Source organism: Oncorhynchus keta, chromosome 20, assembly GCF_023373465.1.
Source record: "Oncorhynchus keta strain PuntledgeMale-10-30-2019 chromosome 20, Oket_V2, whole genome shotgun sequence".
NCBI lineage: Eukaryota > Metazoa > Chordata > Actinopteri > Salmoniformes > Salmonidae > Oncorhynchus > Oncorhynchus keta.
The window spans coordinates 34,316,039-34,332,443 of NC_068440.1; the positions used below are offsets into that span (position 1 = coordinate 34,316,039).

The window sequence follows — 16,405 nt, forward strand, 5'->3', positions numbered from 1 at the left end:
GCTTACTAAATGAAGGGCCTTGGCTTTGCCAGCTCTGCTGGGTGCACAGCGTACCCTATAGCAAGCATGCTGAGCAGCCAAATAGAAATGATCTATACAATTAATGGATTAAGGGACACGACGGTGAGCAAACAATTCATTACTCGGCCAATGACATTCTGTCACTTTCTATCCACTACCTTCACAAATAACAGAAGGGGACGGGGTAGGGCTACATTGTCTGGTTCATCTCTCACTGAGGGATATTGGTCATCCTATGTGTCGGGAGAGGCAAAAGGAAGCCTCTAAAATCAGACTTTGGATGTCTTTAAGTTGCTGGGTTGTTACAATTTTTTTGTTTTGCCAAGCTAATGAATAGTTCAGAAATCCTCTTTGTGTTATCTCCTTTAATCGTGAACTTTTCACAAATTCAGCTCTCCCAGAGAGGGATGGCAGCCAAGCCAGGGGAGATAAGCCGCCACTTCAAGACATCAAGATATTTAGCTTAGTTGTTGATAAAATGTCCTGCACGTTTCACTGTTGATAAAACGGCCTGTACTTTCAATGTCGATAAAACTCCCTGCACGTTTCACTGTTGATAAAACGCTCTGAACGTTTCACTGTTGATAAAACACCCTCCACGTTTCACTGTTGATAAAACGCCCTCCACGTTTCACTGTTGATAAAACGCCCTCCACGTTTCACTGTTGATAAAACGCCCTCCATGTTTCACTGTTGATAAAACGCCCTCCACGTTTCACTGTTGATAAAACGCCCTCCACGTTTCACTGTTGATAAAACGCCCTCCACGTTTCACTGTTGATAAACGCTCTGAACGTTTCACTGTTGATAAAACGCCCTCCACGTTTCACTGTTGATAAAACGCCCTCCACGTTTCTCCACGTTTCACTGTTGATAAAACGCCCGTTTCCTGTTGACGTTTCACTGTTGATAAAACGCCCTCCACGTTTCACTGTTGATAAAACGCCCTCCACGTTTCACTGTTGATAAAACGCCCTCCACGTTTCACTGTTGATAAAACGCCCTCCACGTTTCACTGTTGACGTTTCACTGTTGATAAAACGCGTTTCACTGTTGATCCACGTTTCACTGTTGATAAAAAACTGTTGATAAAACGCCCTCCACGTTTCACTGTTGATAAAACGCCCTCCACGTTTCACTGTTGATAAAACGCCCTCCACGTTTCACTGTTGATAAAACGCCCTCCACGTTTCACTGTTGATAAAACGCCCTCCACGTTTCACTGTTGATAAAACGCCCTCCACGTTTCACTGTTGATAAAACGCCCTCCACGTTTCACTGTTGATAAAACGCCCTCCACGTTTCACTGTTGATAAAACGCCCTGCACGTTTCACTGTTGATAAAACGCCCTCCACGTTTCACTGTTGATAAAACGCCCTCCACGTTTCACTGTTGATAAAACGCCCTCCACGTTTCACTGTTGATAAAACGCCCTCCACGTTTCACTGTTGATAAAACGCCCTCCACGTTTCACTGTTGACAAAACGCCCTCCACGTTTCACTCATTTCACTGGTTTTCTCTCCTATTGTTGGTGTTTTATGTCCAGCGACATTCAGGCTGACCTTCTCCTGGGGGAAAATGAGCCAATTCAGCAGGAGGAATAAAGATTAGCTGGTCTGACTGGCGACTTGGAGGAACGGGAGGAACAAACAAAACTATCGCCACTGAGAATGATCAATGACATCATTAACCCTGAGCCAAGGTACTCTGCCTCTTTCCCTTCCGGTTTCAGCCCCTAATGTTTCCGCACACACAAACACACACACACACACACACACACACACACACACACACACACACACACACACACACACACACACACACACACACACACACACACACACACACACACACACACACACACACACACACACACACACACACACACACACGCGCACACACACACACAGGAGTAATCTCATCTCAGAGAGAAAAAGAGAGAGACACTCACACACACACGGACAGAGAGAAAAAGAGAGAGACACTCACACACACACACACACGGACAGAGAGAAAAAGAGAGAGACACTCACACACCTACACACACGGACAGAGAGAAAAAGAGAGAGACACTCACACACACGCACACACAGGGAAAGTGGCTGCGGAATATTGCCTGCCTATTTCAAGGTGTAATTTGCAATACTGTCCACAGAAAAACTCGTAATACATCATTTACAGCCAGAAGCTCTACACAGGATAGTTTTTTTTATTTTTTTATTTAACTAGGCAAGTCAGTTTTAAGATCAAATTCATATTTACAAATGACGGTCTACCTCAGCGGATGCTGGGCCAATTATGCGTCCCTATGGGACTCCCAATCACGGCCGGTTGTAATGCAGCCTGGCATCAAACCAGGGTCTGTAGTGATGCCTCTAGCACTCAGGTGCCCCAGTTAGGAAGCCCCGTTTTATTGACATATATTTATACATGAATCACATCAATGATCCACCGTGTACAGATGTTTTAGTAGCCCAGGATTATAATTATATGATATTATTAGTCAATATATATTTTTCAGTTTTAAAGAAATAATTTGAAAGAAATAGCTGGATGTCCTGACACGTTCTAACTCATACTTTAACTTTACAAATATTTGAAGTATTACACTACATTAAAAGTATATTATGTACTGTATTGTTGAATTTGAAGTCTCTCTAATCCACAGTCTGTCTTTGGATGCGTCCCAAATGGTAGGTTATTTCCTATATACACTACGTGACCAACAGTATGTGGACACCTGCTCGTGTCATTCCAAAATCATGATTATTAATACGGAGTTGGTCCCCCCCTTTGCTGCTATAACAGCCGCCACTCTTCTGGGAAGGCTTTCCACTGGATGTTGGAACATTGCTTCGGGGACTTGCTTCCATTCAGCCACAAGACCATTAGTGAGGTCAGGCACTGATTTTGGGGATATTAGGCCTGGCTCGCTGTCGGCAATTCATGGCGAAGGTGTTCGATGGGGTTGAGGTCGGGGCTATGTACAGGCCAGTCAAGTTCTTCAACACCGATCTCGACAAGACATTTCTGTATGGACCTCGCTTTGTGCATGGGGGCATTGTCATGCTGAAACATGAAAGGGCCTTCCCCAAACTGTTGCCACAAAGTTGGAAGCACAGAATTGTCTAGAATGTCAAGTTAAGATTACCCTTCACTGGAACTAAGGGGCCTAGCCTGAACCATGAAAAACAGCCCCAGACCATTATTCCTCCTCCACCAAATTTACATTTGGAACTACAGTAAGCATTGGGGCAGGTAGCGTTCTCCTGGCATCCGCCAAACCCAGATTCATCTGTCGGACTGTCAGATGGTGAAGCGTGATTCAACATTCCAGAGAACTTGTTCCCACTGCTCCAGAGTCCTTTGGTGGCGAGATTTACACCACTTCAGCTGACACTTGGCATTGCACATTTTGATCTTAGGCTTGTGTGCTGCTGCTCGGCCATGAAAAACCGATTTCATGAAGCTCTCGAATAAACAGTTCTTATGCTGACGTTGCTTCCAGAGGCAGTTTGGAACTCGGTAATGAGTGTTGCAACTGAGGACAGACGATTTGTACTCACTGTGCACTTCAGCACTCGGTGGTGCTATGTTGAAAGTCACTGAGCTCTACAGTAAGGCCATTCAACTGCCAATGTTTGTCAATTTTATACACCTGTCAGCAACAGGTGTTGCTGAAATAGCCGTATCCACTAATTTCAAGGGGTGTCCAGATACACGTGTATATATAGTGCATTAATTTTCATTAGACACTGGTCAAAAGTAGTGCACTAAATAGGGAATATATTATCCTTCTAATTAAGTCCAACTGGCAGTGGTTACAGCAGTGTTATACGTTGTGATATCATAAACTGCCTGTGTATATTTATTCACATCAACACTCGTCCCCACCTCTTCCATGCTTCAAAGACACTGCTAATCAGAGTAAAGTAGTGAAAAAAGTCTGAAGAATGCATCAGCATATGGGCCTAACCATCTGTCTGTTTCTTGTCATGTGGCCATATGGCTCTAGTGTTTACTAATGTAAACGTACTGAGATATGGTGGCAGATAAGTCATTTGTGGAACACAAGGACATTGTAGAGACAAAAAACAAGATTCACCAAGAGTGCCTGTGATTCACTTGTTTTGGTATAAAGCTGTTACGCTTTGGTTTGACGGGAGGTTTATCAAAGTTTGCACTTGCCAAATTGGTCACGCTTCATTGGCCAACAGAGAGGCTGTCAAATCGAGTGTTCACACTGAAAATGATTCAATGACTGCAGCGTTTTAGCATAACCTCTCCATCGAACGCCAATCTGTCACTGATTAATCATCAGCACAAATTGAATCAAGGTAGAACACTGTAAAAGTCAGAGAACAGGATTACTCCTCAAAGTATCATCATACTGTAGCTGCATCAAGGGAATACCTTCAGAATTCAGGATAATTCATTTCCATACATTTTGACCCTTGACCTACTGTACGAAGCTGGACAAAGCTCTAATTGCATCCCCCTCTGAGGGAACACAACAGCAGCGCTAAGTATGAAACATTTTAGACTGCTATATTAGAAAAACAAGATTAATCAAATCCAACTAAGTGTGAAATGGTTTGAAGAATCCAGGTGGGTTTTAAAGTGAAACGTCCAGACACTCAGGTGGGTTTTAAAGTGAAATATCCAGGCACTCAGGTGGGTTTTAAAGTGAAATATCCAGGCACTCAGGTGGGTTTTAAAGTGAAATATCCAGGCACTCAGGTGGGTTTTAAAGTGAAATATACAGGCACTCAGGTGGGTTTTAAAGTGAAATATCCAGGCACTCAGGTGGGTTTTAAAGTGAAATATACAGGCACTCAGGTGGGTTTTAAAGTGAAATATCCAGGCACTCAGGTGGGTTTTAAAGTGAAATATACAGGCACTCAGGTGGGTTTTAAAGTGAAAAGTCCAGGCACTCAGGTGGGTTTTAAAGTGAAAAGTCCAGGCACTCAGGTGGGTTTTAAAGTGAAAAGTCCAGGCACTCAGGTGGGTTTTAAAGTGAAAAGTCCAGGCACTCAGGTGGGTTTTAAAGTGAAACGTCCAGGCACTCAGGTGGGTTTTAAAGTGAAACGTCCAGGCACTCAGGTGGGTTTTAAAGTGAAATATACAGGCACTCAGGTGGGTTTTAAAGTGAAAAGTCCAGGCACTCAGGTGGGTTTTAAAGTGAAAAGTCCAGGCACTCAGGTGGGTTTTAAAGTGAAAAGTCCAGGCACTCAGGTGGGTTTTAAAGTGAAAAGTCCAGGCACTCAGGTGGGTTTTAAAGTGAAAAGTCCAGGAACTCAGGTGGGTTTTAAAGTGAAATGTCCAGGCACTCAGGTGGGTTTTAAAGTGAAACGTCCAGGCACTCAGGTGGGTTTTAAAGTGAAAGGTCCAGGCACTCAGGTGGGTTTTAAAGTGAAATATACAGGCACTCAGGTGGGTTTTAAAGTGAAAAGTCCAGGCACTCAGGTGGGTTTTAAAGTGAAAGGTCCAGGCACTCAGGTGGGTTTTAAAGTGAAATATACAGGCACTCAGGTGGGTTTTAAAGTGAAAAGTCCAGGCACTCAGGTGGGTTTTAAAGTGAAAGGTCCAGGCACTCAGGTGGGTTTTAAAGTGAAATATACAGGCACTCAGGTGGGTTTTAAAGTGAAAAGTCCAGGCACTCAGGTGGGTTTTAAAGTGAAAAGTCCAGGCACTCAGGTGGGTTTTAAAGTGAAAAGTCCAGGCACTCAGGTGGGTTTTAAAGTGAAAAGTCCAGGCACTCAGGTGGGTTTTAAAGTGAAAAGTCCAGGCACTCAGGTGGGTTTTAAAGTGAAAAGTCCAGGCACTCAGGTGGGTTTTAAAGTGAAACGTCCAGGCACTCAGGTGGGTTTTAAAGTGAAACGTCCAGGCACTCAGGTGGGTTTTAAAGTTAAAGGTCCAGGCACTCAGGTGGGTTTTAAAGTGAAAGGTCCAGGCACTCAGGTGGGTTTTAAAGTGAAATGTCCAGGCACTCAGGTGGGTTTTAAAGTGAAAGGTCAAGGCACTCAGGTGGGTTTTAAAGTGAAACGTGTAGGTATTTTTTATATGCTCTATGCCCAGCAAATAAGCCTCATAAATATATAGTTGAAGTCGGATGTTTACATACACTTAGGTTGGAGTAATTAAAACTCAGGCTAATTGACATAATTTGAGTCAATTGGAAGTGTACCTGTGGATGTATTTCAAGGCCTACCTTCAAACTCAGTGCCTCTTTGCTTGACACCATTGGAAAATCAAAAGAAATCAGCCAAGACCTCAGAAAAAAATGGAAGACCTCCACAAGTCTGGTTCATCCTTGGGAGCAATTTATAAATGCCTGAAGGTACCACGTTTATCAGTACGAACAATATTACACAAGTATAAACACCATGGGACCACGCAGCCGTCATACCGCTCAGGAAGGAGACACGTTCTGTCTCCTAGAGATTAACATACTTTGATGCGAAAAGTACAAATCAATCCCAGAACAACAGCAAAGGACCTTGTGGAGATCCTGGAGGTAACAGGTACAAAAGTATCTATATCCACAGTAAAACAAGTCCTATATCGACACAACCTGAAAGTCCACTCAGCAAGGAAGAAGCCACTGCTCCAAAACCGCCATAAAAAAGCCAGACTACGATTTGTAACTGCACATGGGGACAAATGGAGAAATGTCCTCTGGTCTGATGAAACAAAAATAGAACTGTTTGACCATAATGACCATTTTTATGTTTGGAGGAAAAAGGGGGAGGCTTGCATGCCGAAGAACACCATCCCAACCGTGAAGCACGGGGGTGGCAGCCTCATGTTGTGGGGGTGCTTTGCTGCAGGAGGGACTGGTGCACTTCACAAAATAGATGGCATCATGAAGAAGCAACATCTCAAGACATCAGTCAGGAAGTTAAAGCTTGGTCGCAAGTGGGTCTTTCAAATGGACAATGACGCCAAGCATACTTGCATTTGGCTAAGGTGTATGTAAATGTCTAACTTCAACTGTTTCCATGACAGGACAAACTGATCTGCCACCAGGTACTACTTAGGCAAACAGCAAGCTTAGCTTTAACTAACATTTTTAAAGATCACAACAGGACCTTTCCTAAATATCAAATGTATCTATGTGAATAGTGTATAAGAAGTATTTTTTTTTGTCTCTCGGTGTCTTAACAGTAAATGTCTTTCTTATTTTTTATTTAATGTAATATTGTATTTGTGTTGTGTTGTCTACAACTGTTCTGTACTGTATTTGATGTTTAGTGTGCACCCCAGGAAGAGTCACTGCTGCATGAGAAAGACATGGGGATACTAAGAGAAAAGCAGAAACAGGGGTCTTATTAGACAGACTCCAGAGACATGGGTCTTATTAGACACACACCAGAGACAGGGGTCTTATTAGACACACACCAGAGACATGGGTCTTATTAGACACACACCAGAAACATGGGTCTTATTAGACAGTCCAGAGACAAGGGTCTTATTAGACACACACCAGAGACAGGAGTCTTATTAGACACACACCAGAGACATGGGTCTTATTAGACACACACCAGAAACATGGGTCTTATTAGACAGTCCAGAGACAAGGGTCTTATTAGACACACACCAGAGACAGGGGTCTTATTAGACAGGTCTTATTAGACACACACCAGAGAGAGGGGTCTTATTAGACAGTCCAGAGACATGGGTCTTATTAGACACACACCAGAAACATGGGTCTTATTAGACAGTCCAGAGACAAGGGTCTTATTAGACACACACCAGAGACAGGGGTCTTATTAGACAGTCCAGAGACATGGGTCTTATTAGACACACACCAGAAACAGGGGTCTTATTAGACAGTCCAGAGACAAGGGTCTTATTAGACACACACCAGAGACAGGGGTCTTATTAGACAGTCCAGAGACAAGGGTCTTATTAGACACACACCAGAGACGGGTCTTATTAGACAGTCCAGAGACATGGGTCTTATTAGACACACACCGGAGACAGGGGTCTTATTAGACAGTCCACAGACAGGGGTCTTATTAGGCAGTCCAGAGACAAGGTTCTTATTAGACAGTCCAGAGACATGGGTCTTATTAGACAGTCCAGAGACAGGGGTCTTATTAGACAGTCCAGAGACAAGGGTCTTATTAGACACACACCAGAGACAGGGGTCTTATTAGACAGTCCAGAGACAAGGGTCTTATTAGACAGTCCAGAGACAGGGGTCTTATTAGACAGTCCACAGACATGGGTCTTATTAGACAGTCCAGAGACAAGGGTCTTATTAGACACACACCAGAGACAGGGGTCTTATTAGACAGTCCAGAGACAAGGGTCTTATTAGACAGTCCAGAGACAAGGGTCTTATTAGACACGCACCAGAGACAGGGGTCTTATTAGACACACACCAAAGACACGGGTATCCTATGGAAATTGATCAGGCCAGTCAGTGTACAGGTTTGCATCACAGCCAGACAAGTAACACGAAAAACAATCAAGAGGTCAATGCTTAATTAATGATGGGGAGGAGGGAAGGAGAGAGAGAGAGAGAGAGAGAGAGAGAGAGAGAGAGGAGAGAGAGAGAGAGAGAGAGAGAGAGAGAGAGAGAGAGAGAGAGAGAGAGAGAGAGAGAGAGAGAGAGAGAGAGAAGAGAGAGAGAGAGAGAGAGAGAGAGAGAGAGAGAGAGAGAGAGAGAGAGAGAGAGAGAGAAAGAGAGGCTGAAGACTGTCTGGTCTCCCAGTATGATGCAGAAAAGACAATAAAGACCTGTTGGATAGCACACAACCTGAGCATGGAAGGCAGAAGGAAGGGTATGGAAGATGCTGGAAGTTTACGGATCCACAAATGTGGGTCGTCCTAACCAGTCCAGAGACCTCACGCTGGTAGTCTGGGATTGGTTGATCAATGTGTGAAAAAAAGGACCAGGCACACAGGTACCTCAAATAACCTGTCTGCCTGTCACACCGATCATCCCCTGTGGTAACACTGACTGATCAAACCTCAGCGTATCTCTGATGCATTGCTATATTAATAGGAACATTAGACTAAATACAGAATTCTCTCTTTCAAATCAATCTCACAGCCAAACCAAGACCCCAAAATGTCTGTCAGTTGAAAATTACAAAGTACCCTGACATTTCATTTCCATGAGTGCTCCATATCTATATTCTCCATATATTTTGGGACCCAGGAGCCAAGGGTTGCTTCCCCAAAATGTCACCATATTCCCTACATAGTGCACCACTTTTGACCAGGGCCCTATGAGCTCTAGTCAAAAGTAGTGCATTAAATAAGGAATAGGGTGCCATTTGGGAGGCAGACATGCAGGCAGTTGCCAGGGACGCTAACTGACCTTTGCAGACGGGGCGGTGGTCACTCCAGGCAGCGAACACCTCGGCCACCCTCTGACAGGTGATGGTCTTGGAGCCCTGCAGCACATGGTCCTCATCACAGAGGAACTGGACGGTAGCCCCTATGCTGTTGAGAGAGAGGGAACATACACACACACACACGCACGCACGCACGCACGCACACACGCACACACACACACACACACACACACACACACACACACACACACACACACACACACACACACACACACACACACACACACACACACACACACACACACACACACACACACACACAGGAGTGTTACCACATGAAAGAAAAACAAACTATTTCAGTTTAAATTTGACTTTAGACAGTAATAGAAAATACCTTCCCACTAGGCTCATGTGATGTTTGACTATAGTGCTTTTTAACACAACAAAGCCTAACTACTGTATTTCTGTAATAACAGCGTGTTATTGAACTAGAAAAACCTCATATATCAATACATCAGCAAACAATCTCATCTTTGATTTTCCGTCTCTCAAAAATGACTGTTTTGAGAGACTTTCGATTTGTTTGAAGCTCAAACTCATGGCTCGGGTAAGATCATTCAAAATCCTTCAGATGAAATGCTTTCAGAAACTATTCACCTTGTTCAGATTAACACAAACAAATTGCGACTCACACTGAAAGAGATTGTGTGATGTGAGAAATAAGCCATAAATGAGAGGGTAAAAAGGTAAGGGTGGAGCAGCGGTCTAAGGCACTGCATCACAGTGCTAGAGGCAACACTACAGACCCTGGTTTGATTCCAGGCTGTATCACAACCGGACGTGATTGGGAGCCCCATAGAGCGGCGCACAATTGGCGTGCGGTGTAGGCCGTCATTGTAACTAAGAATTTGTTCTAGTTAAAACCTCTTAGGCAAGCTGCGAAAATTCGCAGCTTTTTGTTAAAAATCACGCAACAATTCAGCGCCCTGCTATTCATGCCAGGAATATAGTATATGCATATGATTAGTATGTGTGGATAGAAAACACTCAGACGTTTCTAAAACTGGTTAAATCACGGCTGTGACTATAACAGAACGTGCGTTTCATCGAAAAGTGCAGGAAATATATGGACCGATTTAATCGAAAAAAGACCCAAAATGATGTTTATGGGACATCTAGGAGTGCCAAGAAAGAAGCTCGTCAAAGGTAATGAATGTTTTATATTTTATTTTTGAGTAGCCCCCGGCTATCGCAAAATCTGTCGTTAGGTGACGTTGAAATATTTTGGGGGATACATGCTATCAGATAATAGCTTTTCATGCTTTCGCCGAAAAGCATTTTACAAGTCTGACTTGGTGGATAGATTCACAACGAGTGTAGCTTTAATTCAGTACATTGTATGTGCATTTTAATGAAAGTATGAGTTTTATCAAAAACTATACGTGGCGCACTTTATGTTTTATGTTCCCACCTCGGAACCACGGCCCCAACAAGTTAAATAAAGGTTACATTAAAAAAAAACAATGTTTTAATATTGGCATCTCTTAGCTCTATTCAAATAGAATACATCATTACAGCTAGACTCATCAGGGTCTGTATTCATTAAGAGTCTCAGAGTAGGAGTGCTGATCTGGGAGCAGGTTCCTCAGGTCCATTCATTAGATTCTATAAGGCTACACTGATCCTAGATTAGATCAGCACTCCTACTGGGAGATGCTTTATGACTACAGGCCCTGAGCTCAATACTGGCCTTATACGTTTTTCACCCATTGAGATGCTGCTGTCAATAATCCACAGTGAAGTGGTGTGTGTGACATTGAATGAACACTTGAAGATGAGAGGCGAGGGAGAGAAGTGATTCACGTTCAGTTTGAGCGATATTAGAGACTAGTGTCATAATCAGGTTGAACTGTATTCCTGGGCTGTGTCACGCTCATGGCACTGCATTCATACTGATACCTGACTACTGTCCATCTACAATCCATGTCCAGGGACCTTCAACTGTCAATAACAGGTGATGGGGCTCTCGGAGAATATAGGATGCAGATTTTTTTCTTTTCTTGTGAAGGACCAATCATCTTTGCTTTACCTATCTGTCTTGTCTAGGAATATAAATAACTCAGAAATAACATACTATTTGTTTTCCTTTTTGTTGTTCATTGTAGTTGTGGTGAGGTAAACACAACTGCACCATGTACCGTATGTACAGGTAACTGCCAAAGCAATGAAAAGACGTGAGTTAATGAGGGATACAAACTATATTGAAAGCAGGTGCTTCTACACAGGTGGGGTTCCTAAGTTAATTAAGCAATTAACATCCCATCATGCTTAGGGTTAGGTATAAAAATGTTGGGCAGGACATTATTTTTTATCTGCAATGGCTATGCCCCCATCCACAGGGTACGGGTGGTCACTGAATGGTTTGATGAGCATGAAAATGATGTAAACCATATGCCGTGTCTGTCTCAGTCACCAGATCTCAACCCAATTGAACACTTATGGGAGGTTCTGGGGTGGCGTATGAGACAGCGTTTTCCAACACCATAACAAAACCATAAAATGATGGAATATCTTGTGGAAGAATGGTGTGGCATCCCTCCGATAGAGACTTGTAGAATCTATGCCAAGTTGCATTGAAGCTGTATTGGCGACTCGTGGTGGCCCAACATCTTATTAAGACACTTTATGTTGGTGTTTCCGTTTGGCTGATACCTGTATAAGCCACCTGAGAGGTGCGTAGGGTTCCCAAAATTCCCAGGATTTTCAGAAAATCTGGTTGGTGAAGATTTCCTGTTATAATTCCCTTCTGATTCTTGGAATCTTCCAAATGGGATTTCTGGGAAACCTGGGGATTTGGGAAAGTTACAGGAATTTTGCAACTGTAGAGGTGGCCTGACACAGCCTGTACAAAACCAGTGCTCTGACACAGCCTGTACAAAACCAGTGTTCTGACACAGCCTGTACAAAACCAGTGCTCTGACACAGCCTGTACAAAACCAGTGTCCCGACACAGCCTGCACAAAACCAGTGCCCTGACACAGCCTGTACAAAACTAGTGCTCTGACACAGCCTGTACAAAACCAGTGCTCTGACACAGCCTGTGCAAAACCAGTGCTCTGACACAGCCTGTACAAAACCAGTGTCCTGACACAGCCTGTACAAAACCAGTGTCCTGACACAGCCTGTACAAAACCAGTGTCCTGACACAGCCTGTACAAAACCAGTGTCCTGACACAGCCTGTACAAAACCAGTGCTCTGACACAGCCTGTACAAAACCAGTGCTCTGACACAGCCTGTACAAAACCAGTGTCCTGACACAGCCTGTACAAAACCAGTGTCCTGACACAGCCTGTACAAAACCAGTGTCCTGCCCCTCCCGGCCCAGTGGGTGGTGCTATGTTAGTAGGGGTCCATTCTTCACCCCAAAATTACCTACCTAAAGTCGGAACCCATCCTTTTGCCGTTCTCTGGCTCCCCCGGGTCGGGACAAGAGTTGGACGCCTGCTTGATGCCCCCCTCATTCACTGGACAGGGGAGATAACAGCAGAGCATTATGATATATACAGGAGAGCAGTCAGAGAGGGCCAGAGAAAGAGGACAAGGGGCTCTATCTCATGCTGGCCCTGTGCCTCTGTTCTTAAACAATAGTCACCACACCAACACTTAGCATGTACATGGTGAACAGCAAGATGGTGGAGGAGAAGCGACGCTGAGAGGACAGTAGACTTACATGGACCATCTAGATTCTAGAATATGGCACTGGTTTCTCTGGGATATCATGTTAATTATAGCTAAATATTCATGCCCTGCGTTCGTCACATCCCACTGGACACACACTGGTTGAACCAATGTGGAATAGACATTGAATTGACATCTGTGCCTAGTGGGATACTACATTTCAATATTCCAATAAGAATGAAAGGTCATGGTAATTCATATGACTGTAGGGCTGTTTGAAAGGTTACATACTGTTTAGATACTGTTGCTCTGCATGGATGAATAAGGTGAACCCTATCCTCTTCACTGACTAGTGACTCTATGCTACTCTTGCTATGTCCCGAGTACATTGGAGCTGGACGTGCTTGTAGGAAATGAGGTAAGAGCAGCATTGACCTTAGCATCCATGGAGTTTCATGTTTTATTAATGTGCTTTCATTTTTCTCCTCTGAGCTTTACGACTGTTGTGGTGGTGGTGGTCACGGGCCTTGTGGGTGACATGAGGATGATTAATTTGGATCACTTTCCATCTGAGGCTGAGAGTGGAGTGTCAGTTTTTATTTTCCCTCTGACTGAACCCCACTCACACCATGGGCCATTGACGTTCTCCACTCACCCTGGTCTGACTAGAGGGAGAGGAAAGGAGGGGAGAGGGAGAGGAGAGATATTTTGGTATTTTGTTAGGATCCCCATTAGCTGTTGTGAAAGCAGCAGCTACTCTTCCTGGGGTCCACATAGAACATAGAACATGACATAATACAGAATATTAAAAGAGCAGAGGAGGAGAGAGGAAAAAGAGTGGGAGGAGAGCTGGATAGGAGTGGGAGAGGAGTGGGAGAAAGGGGAGGAGAGAGAGGAGTGGAAGGAGAGAGAGAAGAGTTGGAGAGGGAGAGGAGAGGAGTGGGAGAGGAGTGAGAGAAGGAAAGGAGAGGAGTGGAAGGAGAGAGAGAGAAGGGTTGGAGATGGAGAGGAGAGGAGTGGGAGAGGAGTGGGAGAGGGAGATGAGTGGGAGAGGAGTGGGAGAGGGGGACAGAGAGAGGGAGAGGAGTGTGAGAGAAGTGGGAGAGGGAGAGGAGAGGAGTGGGAGAGGGAGAGGAGTGGGAGAGGGAGAGTTGTGGGAGGAGAGTGGGAGAGGAGGGGAGAGGGAGAGGAGAGGAGTGGAAGGTGAGAGGGAGAGGAGTTGGAGAGGGAGAGGGAGATGAGAGGAGAGGAGAGGAGTGGGAGAGGGAGAGGGAGAGGGAGAGGGGGAGGGAGAGGGAGAGGGAGTGGGTGAGGGAGAGCAGAGGAGTGGGAGAGGGGGAAGAGAGAGGAAGAGGAGTTGGAGGAGAGAGGGATTTGAGAGGGAGAGGAGAGGAGTGGAAGGAGAGAGAAAAGGGTTGGAGAGGGATAGGAGAGGAGTGGGAGAGGAGTGGCAGAGGGAGCGGAGTGGGAGAGGGAGATGAGAGGGAGAAGAGTGTGAGAGAAGTGGGAGAGGAGAGGAGAGGAGAGGAGAGGAGAGGAGAGGAGAGGAGAGGAGAGGAGAGGAGAGGAGAGGAGAGGAGAGGAGTGGGAGAGGAGTGGGAGAGGGAGAGGAGTGGGAGGAGAGTGGGAGAGGAGGGGAGAGGGAGAGGGAGAGGGAGAGGGAGAGGGAGAGGGAGCGGAGTGGGAGAGGGAGATGAGTGGTAGAGGTGTGGGAGAGTAGTGGGAGAGGAGTGGGAGAGGGGGTGGAGAGGGAGAGGAGAGAGAGAGAGGGAGAGGGAGAGGAGTGGGAGAGGAGTGGGAGAGGGAGAGGAGTGGGAGGAGAGTGGGAGAGGGAGAGAGGGAGAGGGAGAGCGAGAGCGAGAGCGAGAGGGAGAGGGAGAGCGAGAGCGAGAGGGAGAGGGAGAGGGAGAGGAGTGGGAGGAGAGAGGGAGAGGAGGGGAGAGGGAGAGGAGAAGAGTGGAAGGAGAGGAGAGGGAGAGGAGAGGAGAGGAGAGGAGAGGAGAGGAGAGGGAGAGGGAGAGGAGTGGGAGGAGAGAGGGAGAGGAGTGGGAGAGGGAGAGGAGTGGGAGAGGGTGAGGAGAGAAGTGGGAAAGGAGTGGGGGAGAGTGAGGAGAGTGGGAGGAGAGGGAGAGGAGTGTGAGAGAAGTGGGAGAGGGTGAGGAGACGAGAGGGAGAGGGAGAGGAGTGGGAGAGGAGTGGGAGAGGGAGAGGGAGAGGGAGAGGGAGAGGGAGAGGAGTGGGAGGAGAGAGGGAGAGGATTGGGAGAGGGAGAGGAGTGGGAGAGGGTGAGGAGAGAAGTGGGAGAGGAGTGGGGGAGAGTGAGGAGAGTGGGAGGAGAGGGAGAGGAGTGGGTGAGGGAGAGCAGAGGAGTGGGAGTGGGGAAGAGAGAGGAAGAGGAGTTGGAGGAGAGAGGGATTTGAGAGGGAGAGGAGAGGAGTGGAAGGAGAGAGAAAAGGGTTGGAGAGGGAGAGGAGAGGAGTGGGAGAGGAGTGGCAGAGGGAGCGGAGTGGGAGAGGGAGATGAGAGGGAGAGGAGTGTGAGAGAAGTGGGAGTGGGAGAGGGAGAGGAGAGGAGAGGAGAGGAGAGGAGAGGAGTGGGAGAGGAGAGGGAGAGGAGTGGGAGGAGAGTGGGAGAGGAGGGGAGAGGGAGAGGGAGAGGGAGAGGGAGAGGGAGAGGGAGCGGAGTGGGAGAGGGAGATGAGTGGTAGAGGTGTGGGAGAGTAGTGGGAGAGGAGTGGGAGAGGGGGAGGAGAGGGAGAGGAGTGGGAGAGAAGTGGGAGAGGGAGAGGATAAGAGTGGGAGAGGGAGAGGAGTGGGAGAGGAGTGGGAGTGGGAGAGGAGTGGGAGGAGAGGGGAGAGGTAGAGGAGAGGAGTGGAAGGAGAGAGGGAGAGGAGTTGGAGAGGGAGAGGAGAGGAGTGGAAGGAGAGAGGGAGAGGGAGAGGGAGAGGGAGAGGGAGAGGGAGAGGAGTGGAGTGGAGTGGGAGAGGGAGAGGAGAGGAGTGGGAGAGGAGTGGGAGGGGGAGAGGAGTGGGAGAGGAGTGGGAGAGGGGGAGGAGAGGGAGAGGCGATGGAGAGGGGGAGAGGAGTGGGAGAGGAGAGAGAGAGGAGAGGAGTGGAAGGAGAGAGGGAGAAGAGTTGGAGAGGGAGAGGAGTGGGAGAGGAGAGGGAGAGGAGTGGGAGGAGAGAGGGAGAGGAGGGGAGAGGGAGAGGAGAAGAGTGGAAGGAGATATGTAGATGAGTTGGAGAGGGAGAGGGAGAGGGAGAGGGAGAGGGAGAGGGAGAGGGAGAGGGAGAGAGAGAGGGAGAGGGAGAGGAGTGGGAGAGGAGTGGGAGAGGGAGAGGAGAGGGAGGGGAGTGGGAGGAGAGGGAGGAGAGAGGCAGCAGAGTGGGAG

The 16,405-nt window shown here is 46.6% G+C and overlaps 1 protein-coding gene across 2 annotated transcripts in view; it reads right to left on the reverse strand.

The window, feature by feature from the left end:
* Window positions 1–16,405, reverse strand: part of LOC118399009 (CUB and sushi domain-containing protein 3-like) — a 908,305-nt gene that overhangs the window by 428,596 nt on the left and 463,304 nt on the right. For both annotated transcript variants that reach the window (XM_052472732.1, XM_052472731.1), the window contains exons 8-9: window positions 12,772–12,859; window positions 9,358–9,482 (exon numbers count right to left, since the gene is read on the reverse strand). In XM_052472732.1, the coding sequence (XP_052328692.1) occupies window positions 9,358–9,482; window positions 12,772–12,859 (213 nt within the window). The remainder of the gene's footprint in view (window positions 1–9,357; window positions 9,483–12,771; window positions 12,860–16,405) is intronic.